The following is a 21,981-nucleotide window of genomic DNA, read 5'->3' as shown; positions in this document are numbered from 1 at the left end:
TTGATAAGCTTAATCCAATATGCAGCAAAGTTTTGAGTTACCTTAATGAATATATAACACAAAATTACCTTTTAGAAAGTCTGTGAATATAAATGTAACTTTCCCTTAACATATTTCTTTTTTATTTTAATATAGTCTGTCTATGGTCTACAAAATGATATTAGAAGTCACAGTCCTACCCACACACCCACACCAGAAACTAAACCTCCCACAGAAGATGAGTTACAACAACAGGTGGGTCAACCTATAATAATGGTTTACAGAGTAGATGGTTTACAGAGTAGCCAGTGTGAAGACCAGATGTTAATGTTAATAGGAGATATTTTAAAAATTGATTTGTAGGATTGTATTTAAAATGTAATTTTAAGATATGTATTCTCTTGAAGATGTATTAATGTAAGGAGATAGTTTTCAAAACTCTTTGCTTGTTATTTCTCCAAATCCTTTTTCCTCTAATTTTTAAAAATCACACACACTGACTCACAGATGACTCCAGTATTGAGTTAGTTTATATTCCATAATTCTGTTTTAAAAAATGAGAAGACAATAGATTGGTGACATTTAGGTCATGTGTTTTCCACCTCCAATCATGTGATGTGATCTTCACAAAAGAGTGCTCAATCTTGTTTCTGCAGTACTGATCTCTAGACGCCTCTTGAAGTTTTTCCTCATTAGCACTGATGAGCAGATATATGGCTTCTTGGTATAGCAATGGTATAAATTGCTTCTTGTTGCATCTGTTGATAAATAAATAGCTTTGGCTGCAATATTTCAAAGGCAATACCAAGTGTCTCATATCAAATCATCATCAAATCTCTTGGTTAGTTGTCATGAGACTTTTTCACCTTTTGCTTATTTCTTCCTACCAACTATGTAATACATACTTTTTCTAGTATATTTATAATCACCTTGAAGGAAAAGTAACTCAGAGAGTTTTAAATTTCTACATGTTGTTATGTCCATGTGAGAATTTGCTCTGAAATGTTGATAACGTTATTAGTAAAACAAATATCATTGATGCTTTTGTTGGGCTAGTATTAGGAAGTAGGGTTTATCTTGAAATTATAGTAACAAATAGCAAATACATTTATTTTCTGAATTCACTGTTTGATGGAGAAATGTGATTCTAATTTGGATAATCACCATGAATAAATGCTTACAATTTCTATAATACTTTTAAAATAAAGTTATGTTGCTGACGTGGGCAGAACGTTCAACTCCACTGCTGTTCTAAAGCAATATTGGTTATGTGTTTACCGTCAGAGCTTAATTTTTATTAACTCTTTCAGAGCCCTCATGTTTGATTTTTTCTATAGACTGAAATATTCCTGTCTGAGAACATATTCTTGTTTAGAATTACTCAATCTATTAGAGTTTAGAGTTGAAAATTGGAGAATGTCACTACTTATGTAACTACTTATCTCTTTTTTCCAGATAAAGTATTGGCAAATACAGTTAGATAGACATCGGTTAAAAATGTCAAAAGTTGCTGATAGGTAAGTATTGTAAGATGCCCATATAAATTAAAAAATGTTCAGATGACAATTAAATGTGTTCAATATGGTCAGAGAACTGGTGGGAGGAGAATTGATATAATTGGAACCCTGTAAGAAATATTATTTTCTTTTCCCTTTTGAACATAGAAAACTTTGAAAGAGCTCTTTTGTTGCACTTCAAATGACAGAATGATCATTATTATCTTAGGTGTCTAGAAGCCCAATCTTTGTGCAACCACAATCAAATACAGAAGATAATTCCAAGGAATTGAATCTTTTCACTCTTGCTAGGAGAAATAAAACTCAATTCATTAAGTTACTTGTTGGCAACTTTGAAACTTTCTGTTAATTCTTCTTAACATTTACACTACTAAGTTATTTTATGACTTCAGAATTTGAATTAAGCTTAGATTTTTACATATTTTCTTCATTTAAATCTGTTAAGACATTTATATTCCGCACTTTGAGGCATTGCCAAATCTTACCTCTCCAGTGTTTTTCCTCTCCTTTCTCCCTTTATTTTGTTTTAAAAATAGATTTTTTTCCCCCAAAAGCATGCTGTAAGTGATTCCCCCTTTACCTAATTCCTGTAAATACTTTTGACAAAAATTGCCTTTTAACCTCTTCTCCAAGTTCAGCTAACATCTGTTCTGCTGTGGATAGGCTAGATGACCAAGGGTTGGAATTGCTCCTTGGCACTTCCTTCTATACACTGACCTTTTCCATTTTGTCTCATTTTAATGACATTAAACTGTCTCATTTTAATTCATATTGCTAAGGCATTGGGAAAGATGGAATCCTTAACCATATTTATCTTCAAAGAAGCATGAAAACTGCTATCAGATTTTATTCTATAAGCAAGCAAGGATTCCTTGGCCAGATGTTTTTATAGTGTGTCCCTTACAAAGATCAGTTTTACCTCAACCAGAGAACTAAAGAAAATGAAAATGTCTCTTTTTCTCAAGTCTGCTAAGTTACACAGAGCAGTATGTGGAATACGACCCGTTTCTTGCACCACCTGATCCTTCTAACCCATGGTTGTCTGATGATACTACCTTCTGGGAACTTGAAGCAAGGTAAGTGACATTTTCTCTTCCTTCCAAATATTTCACTTATTTCAGGATTTGAGTGATGTAAAAAGAATCCTATAGCTGACTAATTGTAAAAGTAATTTTACTCTGTGTCTACATTAACCATGATATAAAGCTCTTCTTCAAGGCAATGGTTTTTGAAACTTAGATGTTTGTATTATATCAGATTTGCATTTCCAGAAAGACTGGCACGAAAAAATCAGATGTGCAAGGGTTTCAAGGTCGACTAGTTAGGATCCTTAGTTCTTAAAATTTAGCTCATTGTTTTTAGCTTCCTTGAAAATCCACATAGCCACAAAGGTCCATCTATTCAGGTAAAATGAATGCTAAATCCATACTTACTTAAGCCCAATACAAGTATGATGCCTTTATAAATTCTGTTTTGGAACAAAATGAATTTACCATAAACACTCTAAGAGAAACTGACAAGTGTCTGACTTCTTAAGAAAACTAGAACACAATTTAAGACTCCCTGGTTTCTTTCATCAGCTATATAAGAGAAGAATTATATCACCAATCTTGACAGAGTCATAAAAAGATCACTGCATACCCCTTCACAGAGTGAGGATTTAGTATTCTGCAGCACTTAGCTAGATTGCATTTATGAACCTTCTCTTGCTTTTATGTCAGTTCAGTGGTTCTCAAATGCTTGACAAGTATATATCTCTTCATCCATAAGTTCTCAGTTTTATAGATGTGAAAGTTGGAATCCCAAAATGTTGTGACTCAGCCAGGACTATGTCACACATTTAATCAACAACAAAGTCATAAACCAGGATGTAAGCCTTTTGATTCTCAATGCATTTTCCTCCAGTACAATGTGCCACCATGAGACTTCGTAGTGTAGCGGTTAAGAAATTGAGCCCTGGCGTCAGAATGTCTGCAACATTACCTATTTGACATTGGAAAGTTATAACCCTCTATCCTTGACTTCCTCATTTATAAAATAAGAATTACAATAGTACCCATCTCAAAGTTGCTGAAGAAATCTAAAAGAGAATCCATCTCTTGGCATTTAATGCTTAATAAATGTTAGACTTTATTATTAATGCCTAACTTTCTTCTCACTACAATTTCATGCAGAGTCATCAATCAGAGGTTTTTTTTGTCCCCTGAAAAATATGTTAAAGATGGGAGCTTCAAAGAATATATGATTTTGAGGTGAAATGTAATAGCAGAATATAGAATTTGTAATGAAAGGAATATATTTGGCTTTGTTTTGTTTTCTATAGCAAAGAACCAAGTCAGCAGAGGGTAAAACGATGGGGTTTTGGCATGGATGAAGCATTGAAAGACCCAGTCGGGAGAGAACAATTCCTTAAATTTCTAGAGTCAGAATTCAGCTCAGAAAACTTAAGGTAAGACATGTTGTTTGAATCTTATATTCTAAGCAAGAGTGACCTTCTTATGATAAGTCTGGTGATTTTGCACTCGACAGACCAGTTACTATCCCACCAACATCATGATGAAGCTATGGACCTATTGAATTTCTGCCTCTTGATAGAGGAAGAAAATGTAATGAAGGCAAAGCACTTTGTCCAACATTATCACTTCTTCATAATGGTTTATTTTACACTGTCTCCTGATCTTTTAACTATGTAAATCTGATGCATTTGAAATGGACTGCATAAAGAAGTATCAGACTAGTATTTGGCAAAACAAAGAATCATCAATAATACATATGTAGTTTAATTAAAATATCACCTATTTATCATATTGGTCTTCTTTGTGTATTGCATCTCAAGTAAGATCTAGAAAAAGAAATCGAGTGCCTGTATAAAATAACTTGAAACAAAATGATGGAGGCAGTTCATTTACTTTGTACACTTAAACACAGCCTCAGGGCAGTTGAGAGCAGTACCAGATTGAGCTGTTAGTGTCTGCTAGAGAGGTGTGTATCCTCTCATCTGTTGTAAACATCATCCTTACATATTTTTGAAATTTTTCTGACTTAAGAGGCACCTGGAAATTAAATTTTTAAATGTAAGACACTGGAATAGGTTTTAACAGCTCTAAGATCACTGAAGTGAGCAGTAACTTTCCACTACATAAAACGGTTCTTCCACAAGTTCTTTCATTCAGTATTCTTTTGAAATGGAACTCTAATTTACTTTCCCATGACTTATTCAGTCCTGTGAAATCCATTTTGAGAAAGTTGCCAGCATTCCTTTATTTTCACTGCAACTTAGCAGTTCCAGAATCATCACATTCTTTGCAGGAGATTTAATAGATACCCAAACCAAACCATTTAGAAGAACATAGAATTTTGACTGAAGTCCCATGGATTAAGCAAGTTGACCACAGGCAGAATCTGGAGAAATTTAATTATGCCTGTCATTGGTTTCAGTGACGCAGCTTCCTATTCTTTTTCAAGTTTATTGAAACTTGAAAGCCTGTTGACCAGGGTTTCAAGAGGTCTGCAGGTGTAAGGATTTTTTTGGACCTAAATAATATTTTCTGTCATAAGGTCACATCATCAGTTATTGAGTACAGAATGCTTTAGAAAATAAAGCAGAGATAAATCTAGTTTTAGTCTTTTATGGAGTTTCCTCTAATTCTCTATGTTTTTGAAAAAAAGTGCTATCATCATGGGTTTCATGATAAAGAAATAAATAAGTAGTACTTCACCATTATCACCCAATCAAATAAAAATCCTTCCTGATTTTATTAGCAGCACAGTTTACACGTGAATACAGAGATGAAAACAGATCGCAATACAAAAGGATGAGTGTTAGATCTGAGAAATACAGGAGAAGGGCAAACCCAAGGGGAGAGATCACTCAAAGCCCCCTCAGGGAAATAGCTTCCAGCTGAGACCTGGATGATAAGGAGATAACCAGCTGAAAAAGGAAGAGGCTTTGGGACTAAAAGATTAGCATGTGCAGACTCTCTTTGATGAATGAAATTGATCACTGCTGATTTTTTCCATGCCTTATCTTATTTCCATTTTTATCTCAATAATCCTATGACACACTAAATTGCCTGATAAATAATTGCATATAAGAAATATTACACATTTCATTGTATGAAAATGTATAAATATCATCCAAAAGGCTTTCTGCCCTATATTTTAAAAATACAAAAATAATTGCATTTGAAGTAGTCCCAGCCCTAATTCTATAGAGCTTGGATATTTTGTATTTTTATGGAAGAAATGTTTAGTTATGGAAAGGTAAATGCTTGTATATATTTTTGCAGCCTGGAATCTCCCTTTCCCATTTCTTCCTTTAATTTAAATGGCCTATGTATATGTCCTTCCCTGCTGTGTTAGGAAAATAGGGGCTGGATATACCAAGAATCAGAGGTTGTATAAAAATGTTGCAAATAGACAGCAGACATAAGTATCTACCAAACACTATTTTTAATTTTGGTCTAAACTGATCATTTGGAAATAGATTTATTGTGTTTAATTAGAATGATTTCTTAAATCTGAACTAAATTGCTTTTAGAGTCCTTTTTTTCTTTTTAAGCATTATAATCTGTTAATATTTTGTTGCATGTTATGTTGAAATAAAAACAAAGTTATATAAAAAAGAACCATTACATATTTCTTATGTAGTCACATATATATTTCTTGAATATATACTGTAAGTCTGTTTCCCTACTAAGAACAGATAGATAGATACAGCTATCAAGTCTTGAACACCTAGGATATGCCATGTGTGCCTGTGTGCTTAGTCGCTGCAGTTGTGTCCACTCTTGGCAGCCCTAGGGACTGTAGCTCGCCCCTCTGTCCATGGGATTCTCCAGGCAAGAATACTGGAGTGGGTTGCCATGCCCTCCTCCAGGGCATCTTCCCAACCTAGGGATTAAACCTGCATCTCCTGTGTCTCCTGCATTGCAGGCAGATTTGTTACCCACAGAGCCACCTGGGAAGTCCGGTGTATGCCATACCATAGTATGCTTTATATTCACTACTTCTATAAGTATGCCATGCCATATTTTATATTTATCATTTCTGGTTATCATTCAACTAATCATCACTTCAAACATAAAATTTAAATATTAATACCCTTGCCCCATTTGACAGGCAAGCAAAATATGAATAGAAGAAGTTAAGCATCTTTACAAGTCAGATTGCTGATAATTGCCATCCTAGGCTTTTTATAAACCAATACTAAGCTTCTGTCCACTGCTCTTCCTGTTTCTGCCTAGGTATCTGGTGTCACAGACCAAGAGAGACAAAACAGTCCATTTAACCAGCAGGGCTAATTACACCTAAATACACCTCAGTGCATCTTATTTAGCATCTGCTATTTATGGAAGTATGGCACTCATGTGAGCAAACTTCAGGTATTGAGACAAAAAATAGTCAAGAAATACTGCTCATTGATAAGTACTTATTTCTCAAATAGAAGTTCTATTCTCACTTGGTGTGCTTTTGCTTGTTCCTCTTTCAGGTAAACAGAGTAAGTACCAAGTAAATTCAGTAATATGAGAGTTATATAATACGAGTGCCTAAAAATATCTCAAGCACTTCAAAAGTGCCCTTTACATAATTTATCTCATTTTACCTAATGGAAACCCAGTGAGATAGGCATTATTATCCCATTTTACTGATGAAAAAAAATCAAGGCTCAATGACATTAAGATAATTCCTCATATTCCAGCTTTCATATATTAAGGGGGGAGTGGAGTTTTAGTGAGTTCCCTTTACATTCTACTAAATCATTGCAATGATGACTATGCTGAGGATAAGAAAAAGAATGATGCATTTAGTGAGGCATTCAAGAGAGTGCTTTTTAGAATGTCATCTGCTGCAGATCTGGGGACAAACCCTATATATGGCACTCACAGTGGGCAAGTTAAATAAGTGACTTAGTCTTCATATATTCAGCTTTCTCTGAAGTGGGGGAGATATTAGCACATACTCTATAAAGCTGAAGGGATTGCATGTTTTAATATAGCTAAATCACCTAGAATAGAGCCCGCACTTACAGTGTAGGTGCTGTTATTATTACCTCCTCAGCCCTTTGATATCTCATCTATAATTTCAAGTCTATTTAAGATGTCACTGCATCTGTATAGCCTTCCTAGAACTCCCTTTTCCAATGCAGTAGTTGCCCCAGCAGAGGGGCTCCTTCCTGCTCAGCATTCCCAGACTGTCTGGTTTGTGCCTATTCCTTGAGAATCTCTCATGTGCTTCCTTGTATTATGGTCATTTGAATGGTATATCTTTGCTAGTTCAAGAACACAGACATTCTTTTTATCCGTATGTTCAAAGAGCGCTGCAATGAACTTGTTGTTGTTGTCGTTCAGTCTCTTAAGTCATGTCTGACTCTTTGAGACACCATAGACTTCCCTGTCCTTCGCCATCTCCCAGAGTCCACTCAAGCTGATGTCCATAGATTCGGTGATGGCATTCAACATCTCATCCTCTGTCCCCCCCTTCTCCTGCCCTCAGTCTTTCCCAGCATCAGGGTCTTTTCCAATGAGTTGGCTCTTTGCATCAGGTGGCCAAAGTATTGGAGTCTCAGCTTCAGCATCAGCCCTTCCAATGAATATTCAGGGTTGATTTCCTATAGGATTGACTGGTTTGATCTCCTTGCAGTCCAAAAGAGGGACTCTGAAGAGTCTTTTCCAGCATCACAGTTCAGAAGCATCAATTCTTCAGCTCTCAGCCTTCTTTGTGGTCTCTCACATCCATACATGACTACTGGAAAAACCATAGCTTTGCCTATTCAGACCTTTGTCAGCAAAATGATGTCTCAGCTTTTTAATATGCATCAATTATAACACTTAGGCTCCCTCAGATTGCACATAGCATTCCTATTAGATTGCACATTGTCAGAACCTGTATTTAAAAAGGAAATGGTCTTGACCCTTGCCTTCTAAAAGCAAAAACATTTAAGATATAGTCCATATTGGATTATCTACTGATTCCTGTCCATAAGAAAATGGTACCTAGAAACTGGAAAATTATTAGATTGAGTAATATTTGATATTCTAATTCTAGCTCAACTGCTTTATTACTTATTTTTTGAACTTTCCTTAATCCCTAAGTTTAAAACATAATAGTTATGAAGGTACTGCTTATCCCCTTCTACTTCTGTTAAAACCCTATAGCCTGTGTTGTGTGTTAGTTGCTCAATCATGTCAAACCCAGATCTGCTGCATTGCAAGCAGACTCTTTGAGAATCCCCTGTAGCTTATAGTGATTCATCTCTGTGGTCATCTTGTCCATATCAAGATCACATCTGGCCCCTATTGAGGATAACAGATCTAGTGCTTCCTTTTTCAAGTGTCCTTTTTGTTTGTTTGTTTAAAGACACTATTATGACATACATATTCATGTTTCATCATTACTTCTAGGTCTAAACAAAAAGATATAGGGCAAAATTGTAAAAAAATGAAACCCATTAATATGATGTGGCTTTTTGTTAGACTTTGCTATTTGCTTTTATCAACCAGAATATGTCCTGGTGTTCTTTCCTTTCCGGATAGACTATATTCTATACAGAAGGACATAAAATATATATTTTATATTTAGAAGTAGGTCAATATTATTTTTTCCAGAGCTTCTGAATTGCTATGATGCTTCTGCAGATTTAAGCCTTTTGAACAATTACATGTGAAAGCTTGCTGCTTCTGTCATTTCATAAGTCTCGGAATTAAATAGCCTAAAATTAGTTACTTGCCCTGATTTCTCCAGCTACGGCATTTTCTAATCTGTGTCCAGGCCTCTTTACGTTCCAGTAAAGCTTCATGGTAATTCCCTTACCAGGTAAAGTAGAAAATCCTCTCCATACTAACCCCCATTGCTCAAATGGACAAAAGACCCAAAAAATAGAGTATGTGGTATAGTTTATGCCCTCAGTCAGATGATCCATGTCACTCCCCCTAAATCCCTTCAAACTCATCTTCCTGTCTAACAAAAGGTTCTTTAGTACTGCTCCATTGTTTCAGTAAAAATTTGAGGTTGTATGGAATCAGGGCCCTGGCAGGTCTGCTTTTCAGTGTGTGTGGACTTAGTGGCTCAGTCGTGTTCCACTCTTTTTGACCCCTGGACTGTAGTCTGCTAGGCTCCTCGTCTGAGCCCCCTGGGAGGCCCCTGATTTTCAGAGAACACTTAAAAAAGATTGTTTTCAATATTTCCTTTCCCCAAGTGTTATATCTTTGAATACAACTAATAAAAAAATCAGTAGAAGCCTGTTTCTGGACGCCCCCAGAGAAAATTAGCTTATTATTATACCTCATTGTGAATCATATGATAAGCCAATATTTTAAGAATTGTCAGATTATGAGACATCAGACATCAGATTATGTCTCATTTTGTGTAGATTCTGGCTAGCAGTGGAGGACCTGAAGAAAAGGCCTATTCGAGAAGTTCCCTCTCGAGTTCAGGAAATATGGCAAGAGTTTCTGGCTCCAGGAGCCCCCAGTGCTATTAACTTGGATTCTAAGAGCTATGACAAAACCACCCAGAATGTGAAGGAGCCCGGACGATACACTTTCGAAGATGCTCAGGTTGGTGCATGGATGGAACTCACATTGCATCACACATGTGCTCCTGAGAAGTTGAACGTTGAGATACTTTTGTTTGATTTTCATCATAATCTGTGGCTATGTCTAACATTTTCAATTTAGGGGTGTGTGTGTGTGTGTGTGTGTGTGTGTGTGTGCGCGCGTGCGCATGCGCTAAGTCGCTCAGTCATGTCCGACTCTGCGACCCCATAGACTGTAGCCGCCAGGATCCTCTATCCATGGGGATTCTCCAGGCAAAAATACTGAAGTGGGTTGCCATGCCTTATTCCAGAGGATCTTCCCAACCCAGGGATCAAACCCAGGTCTACTACATTGTAGGTGGATTCTTTACCATCTGAGCCACCAAGGAAGCTGTATGTAAAACAACTAAATGATCTAGAAGATAACAGGGATACTTTAAAGAGTTTTTAAAGCCTGAGGATTTTTGTAAATTTGAATGTTTTTACATGAAAATTTCTTGAAGGGAAATATTTTAAATATTTGAAAGCTTTTTGCTTTAGTTTCAACTCTAATACCTCAGTAACACATACTTGAACTCTTTAACTTATCTTCTAATATGGAGAATCTGAGATTCTGACCTTCCTAAATAATATGTTATTATGAATAGTCAGAACTAAATTAAATTAGCTTAAAGTTATGTAAAACTGAAACCAGTTTTGTCTCTGATGGCAAACTGAAACAGTGACTTTAGGCATTTTAAAATTTTCCAAGTTACTTTTTTTAGTCTACAAAAAGAAGAAAAAATGAAATTGATATTAAGATATTAACTTCCTAAGACATAGTTTTATTTAAGTGTGTTTTTTTTTCCCTCAAACTGGATGAAGTTGTCTCCTTAGAAGTAATTTTAATTTGTCTAAAAAAAGTATATTGTGCTCAAGAGGAAAAATAAATGTGTAACGAGAGGATATCATTTCCTAATGATGTGTTGAAATTGGCTTTTAAACCTGAACAAACATGTTTCATAATTTCTTAAAACCTGTTTTAGAGATGAATGTTAGCTCTAAAAAGTGTCTTGTTTTTTAAATAGCTATGTTACTAAGAGAAAATATAGAAGATGAAGCATGAGGTACAGAAAATTCCTTTCTTATTTTTACTCTCAGTATAAAATATATTTATCACTGGCTTTGGTTTAAAAAGAAATGAGCCACTGTGCAGGAAACTAACACAGGTTGAAACAGCCAACCAGAAACCCATTCATTCACCCTGGCTCTGCCATGGTCTTCTATGTGGAAATAATTATATTTTATGGAGACACATGAGAGAGAGCAGGAGGAAAATTCTGTTGCTTATTTCTCTGCTGTTTTATCTTTCTTTCAATTCAAGATAAACTTTCAAGCATTTTTGTAGAGTCAACAATGTGTAAAATATTTGGAATGACCTTCCCAAAAGTCTTAAAAAGAACATTTCTTTGTTATCTGTGTCATTGAAAAATATTTTTGCTTAATGTGTCTTCAATAAAAGGAAAAGGCATAATTTTCTATAGAAAATATTACCACCTGACCATAGGCTTTTTTCAGTCAACCTCAGCTATTTAATCCCAGTTTTTTGTGGGTTTATAAACCCTATATTCAAAAATACAATAATAAAAACTCTTGCCACTGTTTAAGAAGAGATACAGTGTAATAAGAAAGCAGATTCTGAAGGCAAATTGTCTGGGTTCTGTTCTGAGCTCTGCCCTGTGACCTATTGCAAGTACCTCTTTGTGCTTTAGTTACTTCATATTTAAAATATATATGGAAATGGTTGCCGACCTTGTTGAGGTTCTGTGAGAATTTAATTAACTAATAGAGGCAAGCACTTGGAAGTGTACCTGGCACATACTCAAACATATTTGAGCACTTACTATGCATTCCCTCATACTTTGCTAAATGTTGATCATTCCTCAAATCCTGACAATAACTCTAGTTTATAGACTAGAAGATCGAAGCTCAGAGAAGTGAATAAAATTGTCGAAATTAACATGTTTGTAAGTGGTAAATCTTGAGCAAGATAGGATCTGAATCCCAAAATGCTTGAGTCCAAAATAAAACATTGCCCCACTTTTCCAACAACAAATTCTGATACAGTTCCAAATGTACCATACTTTTGGAGACGAACCTTGGGCTAGAGAGCCTGAATGTCAGGATTACTGAGGATTAATCTTGAATGTCATTAAGTGGATTCACAGTAACTACAAATGATTACTGGTGTATTTAAGACCAGGAAACTAAGTCATCTCTTAAAATACATGTTTTCTCCAAACAAGTAGACACTGGGACATTCAGGATACTCTCAAATAGTTCAGAACTCTGCCTCTAACAGACTAGAATGAGCAAGGAGCATTTATGTTCCCTTAGGCTGCAATAAACCAAAGCAGAATCTCCTTGGATTGGGCCAACGTTGAATTAAATGAATATATTTTTTTCCTTTGTCTACCAATATTCATCTTCGAAACAAAACATTGCAAACTGATTAGGATTATTGAATATTTACTTAATATATTTCAGAGTAAGTCAAAACATGCATACAAATTAGGACGTTAAGCAATTAAATATCACAAAATTTATTTCTGGACTTATGCTCTGGCCTAAAGTAGATTTGCATAACAATTTTCACCAATGAGATGATTCATTTGGAAAGTTTGAACCCTCCAAGTACATATAAATGCCAAGGTATCTAGAATGATTGAATCCTGACTTTGCATCATTCTCTTTTGGCTTAATCTTAAGAGATAGCAGATTTATTTATCTTAATGGTCTATATAAATCAACAACTTGATTTGAAATTACGTGATGACAGTCAACTAACTAAATCCCATTTTTTTTAAGGACTGGATTTGATTTGCCTCCTCCATAGCTCCCAAACCAGTTTAAACATGGATCCTTGAATAAAATAATAAATTTGAAGGTCTAAATTGTTCTATAAGCATATAAAATATTCTCATCAGCATTATCATTATTCCAGATTTGTTTTTGAATCAGATGTTGCATTCTTATCACAGTATTTGATTTTTCCTGAGAAATAATAAAGAGGCACTTCAACCATTATTTCTTTTTAGGAGCACATTTACAAACTGATGAAAAGTGATTCATATCCACGTTTTATAAGATCCAGTGCCTATCAGGAACTTCTACAGGCAAAGAAAAAGGTATTGGTTCTTTGTGAACTTTTATGACTTGGTTCTCAGTTATAGTTATTTGGAGTAGTTATCTCTGCTGGAACCACAGTATTGGACAAATGGTAAGTGGATACACTCCAAGACCTTTCCGCAAATCCTTGCATTTTATCAGGGTCATTTAAGTTGTATGTGTTTCTGCTTGTTGATTGCTTATTTTCTTTATTGCGTGTTTGTCTCGGCAGATGTCCATGCTTTACAAAGGTTTTAAGATGCTGTTCTCATGTTTCATGTTAGTCTTCTGTATGCCAGTTTAAGGAAATAAGAAATTACAATAAAGAAAAGAACAATGCCATCAGATTAAAAACTCAGGGAGGACTTTCCTCATCCTGTAAACTGGAATGTATGTATATGCCTCATAACTCACTTTTTTCCTATGATAGTTGCCAAAATGCAGCAACTATCAGCAAACTAAATATTTGCTTCCAAATATTTTCATTTGGCATTTATCCTGAGTCACTTAGTATCCCTGTGATGAGGCTTCATACCTAAGAGCTGCTAGCATATTTTTGAAGAACTGCAGTAGGCTACATTGTTCAATTAATGTTTATAATGAAAGTCTCACTGTCAGTAACACCTTATTAATCAGTTTAACAGAAAATGGAAAATCTGTATGTAAACATCAACATCATTCATTATTTTGTAATATTAAAATAGTCCATAGCTTCTTGAAATTCTGAGATGAAATGATAATTTTGTATAATTCATGATCATCACTTAAGCTAATGATATTTTTCAAAGTCAATTGACTTTGCAACCAGACAGTTGCACTGACCAGTACAGAAACCACCAGCACATGCAATGGTTTAAATTTAAATTAGTTAAGATTACATAAAATTCGAACCGAATTTATCTTACTCAATAGCCACAGCTAAAGACTTCTGAAATATTAGTATAGAATGAAATTTCCATGCCTTCAGAAAGTTCTGTTGGACAGCAGTGGTCTACAGAATTAATGATATCAACAGAAATTTAGTACCAGTAGAAAATTATGAGGACATTCTGAACATAAGCCACTAGATTTTCAATAATGTAGGCTTTAAAAACGTCAGCATAAAACCTAAACATATCTACTTTATTTCAGTGTCATTCGATTTTGCTTGAAATCACATCATTTTGTTTGCACAAGAAAAGTTTTGGTGTTATAAGCGTTAATGCAAACAGAGCCCATGCCCTGTGACAAGAGGCCTTTGGTGGCAGCTGTCCTGTTTTCCTGATCCCTGTGATTTAGAACATGAATTTGGTGTTGCGTCATTTCATCACCCTGTCTTTTTCTGCCATTTTTCTTTCTGGCTTTTGCCTGCCTTCCTTTCTTCCTTTCTTCTCTCTCTCTTTTTCTCTCTGCTTGTTATTTTTCTTTGCCCCGCCCAACCCCACACATATAAGTCGGGATATTCAATGGACCGCAGAACATGTTTTGAAAACTTTGCACAGAATGTGGTAAGTTTTCATTTTTAAAGAATTACAAATCATGAAGTCCATTTGGGAAATGTTCCCAGTTTCAAGCCCCATCTTCCATCTTGCATCCTTTGATGTAACAGCAAAAGTATTTATGTCTTTATTCAAGTTCAGAACTTCCTACTTACCTTTCTGTCCTAACACTTCCTAGAGTAGATAAAGATATCATATGTGAAAATCTGTATGTGTCAAACTAAGACTTGGAAAGTAGTGTGTATTATGATACATAAAATGAAGAAATAACTATTTATATTTTTATTTTTATTCTATATATCTCTGTCTTTGTTAACAATAGTGCATGAATTTCTGTACTCTATCCCTTAGCTTTTCCTATGGCTTAAAAGATTAAGAACTATGAGGGTTCTGTGTCTCCTACTTTTGCAGAGAGAAAATGACTTATTTAACAGTGTAAAGCCAGAGCCAGACTCAGTATGAATGGGAGTTGGTGACAATAAATGCCCACCAAAGACCCACTAGCATGCCTTTCTCATTCGTTATTTTTCAGCAAAGTATTGAAAACTATTGCATAAATCATCCAGGAAATCAGTTGTTTTCCTACCAGTGTTTTCTTAGTATCTTGCCATGTGTTTTAGTGATATATTTGTTTGTGAGATTCTTTTTTTTTTTTGGTATTGTGCCAGTGCCTTTGGAACTTTCTGACATTGTATAAGCTCAAACTAAAGCCTTCAACACATTTATTTTTATAGGGCAGAAACATCCCTATTTTCCCATGCCATAAAAACTGTACACCAACACTGAGGGCCAGCACTAACCTGTTATGAAAAGAGGTAGAAAAATCTTGGTTTATACTCCAGTTTGTCTGCATTGTCTGTTGAGTTGTGTGGTCAGCTCCATGCTGCTGCTGCTGTGGGTGTGTGTTGTGGCTTTTGCTGTGATGGCCAGTTAAGTGGAGTTATGTGTGTTGAAATGTAAGCTAATTGGATTCAGCAAAAATACGGTTTTTGTTTTTAGTCTCCTTCAAGGCTCCTTGTGGTGGGGAATGTTAATCAGTTATTTTTATGAATTCCCAATTAAAAGACTTTAAAAAGCAGTATATACTTTGAACATTCATTGTGATTGCACAAATTAAAGGACTGGAAAATGAAGGACTCCAAGAATTAATCACACTATTAACTTCCCAAAATTTTGGCTGGATCTTTTGGAATCTCTGACCTTTAATAAAAATTTTTCTTAAGCATGCCTCATAAGTCACCATGGGAAGATAAAGACAATGCTAAAGAAATGCCTCAAGATTTTGCTGGAGAAAGTCACCATAGGATGTTGCACAGTGCTCTGTGTATTGTTTAAGAATTGTTTCAAATTCATTCTTTTCTAACATAGTGCTGACAGAATATTGTTCTTGAGCAATTGGATTGGAAATTTCTGTGATATAATTAAAAACATATAATGCAATTTATGGAAGATGGAAAGGGAAAGCAAAATGGCTGTCTTTCCTCCAACACCATCCCCACATCTGACCAACTTCCTCAACCCTTAAAATAGCACCACGTTGTCATTCATTGCAAACTTTAAGAAAAGATCGATAGGAAATAAGAGGAAGTGAGGAAGTAATCCTATGCACCTTCAATCAGAATTTATACACCAAGTGCCAACTATACTCCAGACATTGTGCTATATCTTAAGAACAAGACCTAAATTGCTATGGTACATATGATATAAACAAAATATTATGATGTACAGGAGAAAGATAAACTATTTCTATTTATTAGGGTGAATAAGTAGAGTCCATGAATAATATGAGAATTTTCAGAAGTTACATTTAACTGGGTAAATAGGATTTCATTAGGCCAGGAAAGGCAACCATCTTTTTAAGGAGAATGGTACAAAAGGCTGAGATTACTGAAGAAAGATAAGTTGAGTAACATTCATACCAGAACACATATACACACACAGCATACTGATAAATTTCAGGTAAGCTTCAGACACAGTTATTTAGGGTTAATCCTTTTCTATCCAGGAAAATGAAAAGTAATATCTTTATTGAATATTTTGTTTTGGTAGTACTCTGAAGAAATGGGGTAAAAAATTAGAAAGGCTCTCTAATTTCCTCAGTAGATTACAAATTACTACATTTATTTGATTAGGCATAAGAAGTGAATTTCTATCCTGAAAATTATTTTTATACAAAAATTAAAAATATTATACTGTATACCATTAAATCTTTTGATGGTTAATTTCTATTTAAAGTTCCCTTTAACTTTCTATTTTCATTTACTTTTTTATTTCCTCCTGGTTCAGTGTTCCTCAATATTATGATTCCTTTTAGAGTCAGCAGTTGTGATAGGCATCTGAAGTACTTACATAATAAATTTTATGGGATGCCTTTATAGGATCAATAAAATGATTTTAACACAAGATAATGAATGAGTGGTTTTATTATAACTAAATAGAAATAATGGAGGAAATATAGAGTTTAAATAAACATTTTAAAAGAGTTCTATGTGGAAGTTGCTCTGGTAAATATAACGAAGCTACGAGATAAAGTGTCTAAGAAATGAGCTTGGGGAAATACTTTTAAACAATATGTAAACTCTGAAAGGACCTGGGGAAAGTGAGATAATGATAGTAACTCACATTTAATGAGTACCTGCCATGTGCCAGGCTCTTCACCAGGTACTTTATATTATCTAATTTAACTTAATCTGAACCTGCTAGTTAGGTAATATAATACTCATTATTGTACCCATTTTATAGGTGAGAGAAAGTCAGGACTAGAAGGAAATTTTTCTGACTTTAAATTCATTACTTTATAGAGTACTCATTTTCTTCCTATTATACCCAGCACTGGAAACCCGAAATGTTAATATTTAGGCTTGAAACCCAGTCTCATACTTTCTTGCCATATGAATTTTTAGAAGTCAGTTAAACTGCTACACCTCAATTTCTTCATCAACAATTTCTTTAGCCAGAAGCAGCCGTAAATAGTACTTGTACAAATAAATAGATTTAAGAAATTCTTTAAATATGCTTTATTTGCTTAAATTGCATCAGAAATATCTTCCAGGTCATTTCATATTCTACACAATTCTGTTTATTGGCTGCACAAAATTCCTCTGAATGTATATACCTGTAATTTATTTTTCTATTCCTCTATTGATGGACATTTATGTTGTTCCTTATTTCGTTCTTTCTTTATTCATTGCCATTATAGCTCAAAGTGTCATAGGCATTCATCAAGTTAAATATTCATTTTTTCTTATAAAAAATTGAATTCCTCAGTTAAATGGAATACAAAATCACAAAAGAAGAGATGTCTATTTATTTTTCTCTGTCTTATCATTACGTTTGCCCTAATGCAAGAGATACATACACTAGAAGGGAAAATAACTTGTAGAAGGGAGAAGTCAGAGTTTGTATTCTTGATTTCCAAAGCACTTGTATTACACATTAATAACAGGCTTCCTTGTCAATTAGTCTTCAATCTATGAAGAATTACAGTGTTTTCTGGCAGTTTTATGCTGTTTTAAGATGCTTTCTAAAACTCTATGGATTATTTCTAGTCCCTGGTCAAATGATTTTTATCTTGGTTTTATTAAACATGAAATCTGGCATGAAATTTCCTTTCCATATGCTAACAATCACCATTATTGTACACTGAGCCCACCCTTCCCACCCATGAATAATATAGATGCCAGGCTTTGGAAATACAACCTCAGACCAGTTATGGAGCAAACCTGGGAAAGGGCAATGCTGTGTCAAATCTACTCATGCAGACTCACAACACTTGAGAAGTAACCGAACCAGCATAGATTAGAAATATCAAATGCGCAATAGGAAAGAAGGAATATACGTAACTAGCACAGTTCACCCTGAAAATTGCATCAGATTGCAGTCACAGCAGCCAGGTTATTTGGGGCTTAAAATGTTTTTTAAATCTAAAAATTTTTTTTTTCTTGTGAACTACGATTATATCTCCTCAATCTTCTCTTTTGCTGCTAGACTTTTGGTTTATTGTTTGTTTATCAATTTTCGTGTAAGTTCTTTATTCTTTCCATTAAATTTTATCTTGTGAGTTATCACATTATGTAATTTTTTGGAGTATCTCTTTGTTATCCTGTCTTTTAACCAAGATTAGCAAATTGGCATCATTCGTGCATTCATTTTAGCAGAATTATATCAATTTAGTCAAGCAAATTGCTGATTAAAATGTCCTAAGAACAGAAATGAAGAGAGTTCCACTACTCCAAAAATTAGCACACCTTAAAGGTAGTTGTTTATTTAGTTACGAACTTCCTCTTTTTCTGTCTTATCCACAGAAATACCATGAAAGACTGCTAAATGCCTTACTTGTTTAAAGCAACTTCCTGTTCTCAAGTCCCGTGAACTCTTTAAAAACAAGTAAATGAGCATGTAATTGACAAAGATCTAATATGGTTTATATGGGGAGTTCTTTGCAAAAAAAAAAAATCAGAAGAGCAATACGCCATTAGAAAAATAAGCAAAGGTCTTGATCGGTTTTAACAGAGGAAATACAAATAGTCAATAAATATATATATAAAAAAAAGGAAACCTATATTAATAACCAAATTTAATTCAAAAGGCAACAAAATAACTTTTTCCTCCAATAGATTAGTTTTTTTAAATAATAATATCTAGGATAAGGAAATTGGTGAATTCACATATTGTTCACACTTAGTAGGGATATGTATTTCTAATCATTTTCTTGCAGAGAACTTTATACAATGTGTCAAAAGCTTCAAAAATATTCCTTCACATTCAATCAGTATTTCAGCTTCTAACAATTTAATTCTAACAAAACCCAGATGTTTGTACACAAAAATATTCATTGCATCGTATAACGGCCAAAAATAAAACACAATCTGAATATACAATTGTGAATTTCTTAAATGCATTAAGGTATATCAACCTGATGCAGTTATTAAAGAATAGATTTTAGAGCATTGGCTTTCATCTTTTTTTATTGCAACCCATTACTATGACATAGTAATGCAATATATATATGTTTGTGAGTGTGTGTGTATGTATATATAAACTGTACTTATGCATGTTTATATGTCTATAGGACTAAAATAACCTTTCAGAAATAACACATTCCCGTATTATATGCAACTTACCCTAATATGTTTTTATTTATTCTATGATATGTGATTTTTTTCTAAATGTTGGTAGCATCTTTCTAAATTGATTTCCTTTCCCACTAATGTGTTGAATTTGAACAAAATATATGTTACATGGGTAATTGATCAAAATATGATCATTTTTAATTAGCATATTACTCATAATAAGCTTTAGTACTATGCACAGTATAATTTTAGTTTTTTTAAAAAAATAAATAAAAATATTTTTGTATAAAAAATAGAAGGATATATTAACATGTAAATAATTGTACTTTGAGTAATGTTTATTTCTTCTTTATATTTTTCTATGTTTTCCTCATTTTCTCTAATGGATATGCGCTATTTTTATTTCAGGAAGCTATTCTTAACTAAGGAAATGAAAGTATTTGGCTTTACTTTTTCTATCTCAAACCACACAAGAAGCTACTAATAAGAACTGGTATATAAATATGTTCATAAACCATCTCTTTTAAGTACATAACAGAATTTCTTCCTGTTTTCAGCATTAAATATACTAGCCTCCAAACTAGCTATAGAATCCCCTTCCTTTCTTTCTTTCTCCATCCCTCCCTTCTTTCTTTTCTTTTTCTTTCTTAATTCTCACTAATTGAGTTTTCTTTAATTTTCAAGGAACTCACACTTTTCAGTTTTGCTGAAATTATCCACCATGTTTCAGTAAACTTACCTGAAAATTATCCTAGGGGACTTGGTTTCATTTGAAGCAGGATTTTTCCAAACCCCTAGCCTAGTTCAATTCCCTCAACATATCCCCTCTTAGTTTCACTGATGGCAACAACCAGGGCAAAATAAAAGTTAAAAAGACCCAAATTCTATCAGTTAATTACTTAATACGGTGTGTCCAACATGCTCCCTTTTCTCATTCTACCGTGCCTCTCCTCCCCTAAAAGTTACTTGTACCAATACATTTGAATCTCATTACCCTTGTTTCTAGAAGCCCATTCCTAAACTATGACTTCCAGTCAAGGAACTCAACTCATGCAAAGAAGCAAGTAGATTTTTGGAGACTTCTATAATGTTAAGATTGTTTAACAGGTATCAATTGCTTTATCAAGCCAGGTGACTTAGAGGATTGTACAAAACAGCATTTAAAAAAAATGCACTTACTGTTGTTGTTTAGTCACTAAGTCATGTCCAACTCTTTGTGACGCCATGGACTGTAGCCCACCAGCCTCCTCTGTCCATGGGATTTCCCAGGCAAGAATACTGGAGCGGGTTGCCATGCCCTCCTCAAGGGGATCTTCCGACCCAGAGGAAAAAAAGCACTGACAAAGAATCAAGAGAGGTAAACTGCAGAAGAACCTAAGGGGCAATTAGAAGACTTCAGCAAAAACTTGAATAAGAAGTTTATCTGAAGAGTGAGAAGAACCCAAGCTCAGAGAGTAGCAGGTGCAAAGACCAGCCACAGAACCATTCTGTGGAGTGACAATAGGTAGTTTGAAAGGCCAAGGAAGCCAGTTTCAAAATGATTTTGAAACCCAGGCAAAGACTTTTATATTTTTTAAGCGAAGCAGGTGCAATTTTCACATGAGAATAAACAAACATATCCTTTAGTTCAGCCTGACATGAGCATGTACGTTTCTTATCTCTAGTCCAAAGGCATCTTATTACCATCAAACAGTCAGCTCTTTTTATTACGCAGCTGTGGGGCTCAGCACAGGTCTGATAGCTGGGTCACATACACCAGTAGAAAGTCAATGACATGATTTGCCCTCTCCTGGTCCCAGAGCCTCTGGAGCTGACAAGGCATTCTAGAAGGTATTTCTAAGTCTACAGCAACACATGGGGAAGACTAGGAGGTAGTGATATGAAACAAACAAGTAGGAATAAGAGTTAAGATGTTAATATTTTTTTAATCCAAAAGATCCTGGTAATTTCCTACCCTTTAAGCTCTTTGATGGCTATCTTCTAAAAATCCATCCCTTCAGTTAGTGTTGGTTTGTGTCCTGTAGACTGGTAAAGACTGAGTACATTGTTTTTATGTTTTATGACAGTAATAAAACAAGTAGCTAGTCACCCGAGCAAATATGGCTTCTCTCCTACTTCCTTCATGGATTAGTGTCTGCAGGAAAGACGTGTGGACATTTGCTTCCATCTCCCAAACGCTGAGGGCTCTCATACGGAGCTAAGAGCCTGATCTTTATTTCCATTTCTAGGGATTCACAGCTCTTTGTCAACTT

General features: G+C 34.6%; 1 protein-coding gene across 13 annotated transcripts in view; it reads left to right on the top strand.

The window, feature by feature from the left end:
- The window catches only part of RGS7 (regulator of G protein signaling 7), a 525,872-nt gene that overhangs the window by 460,661 nt on the left and 43,230 nt on the right, over positions 1-21,981 (top strand). For 6 of the 13 annotated variants that reach the window (XM_086342661.1, XM_086342663.1, XM_086342658.1 and 3 more), the window contains 6 exons: positions 136-234; positions 1,435-1,496; positions 2,462-2,572; positions 3,820-3,945; positions 9,868-10,054; positions 13,110-13,199. In XM_086342661.1, coding sequence (XP_086198787.1) covers positions 136-234; positions 1,435-1,496; positions 2,462-2,572; positions 3,820-3,945; positions 9,868-10,054; positions 13,110-13,199 — 675 coding nt within the window. Of the gene's footprint in view, positions 1-135; positions 235-1,434; positions 1,497-2,461; positions 2,573-3,819; positions 3,946-9,867; positions 10,055-13,109; positions 13,200-15,391; positions 15,473-18,961; positions 19,107-21,981 lie in introns of those variants that run through there. The other 7 variants (XM_086342662.1, XM_086342656.1, XM_086342664.1 and 4 more) reach the window with 4 other exon arrangements.

This window comes from Bos grunniens, chromosome 16, assembly GCF_055505025.1.
Source record: "Bos grunniens cultivar Pamir isolate PY7600 chromosome 16, Bosgru_T2T1.0, whole genome shotgun sequence".
Classification (NCBI taxonomy): domain Eukaryota; kingdom Metazoa; phylum Chordata; class Mammalia; order Artiodactyla; family Bovidae; genus Bos; species Bos grunniens.
The sequence above is the reverse complement of the archived record's forward strand: the minus strand, read 5'-3'. Positions and strand labels throughout refer to the sequence as shown.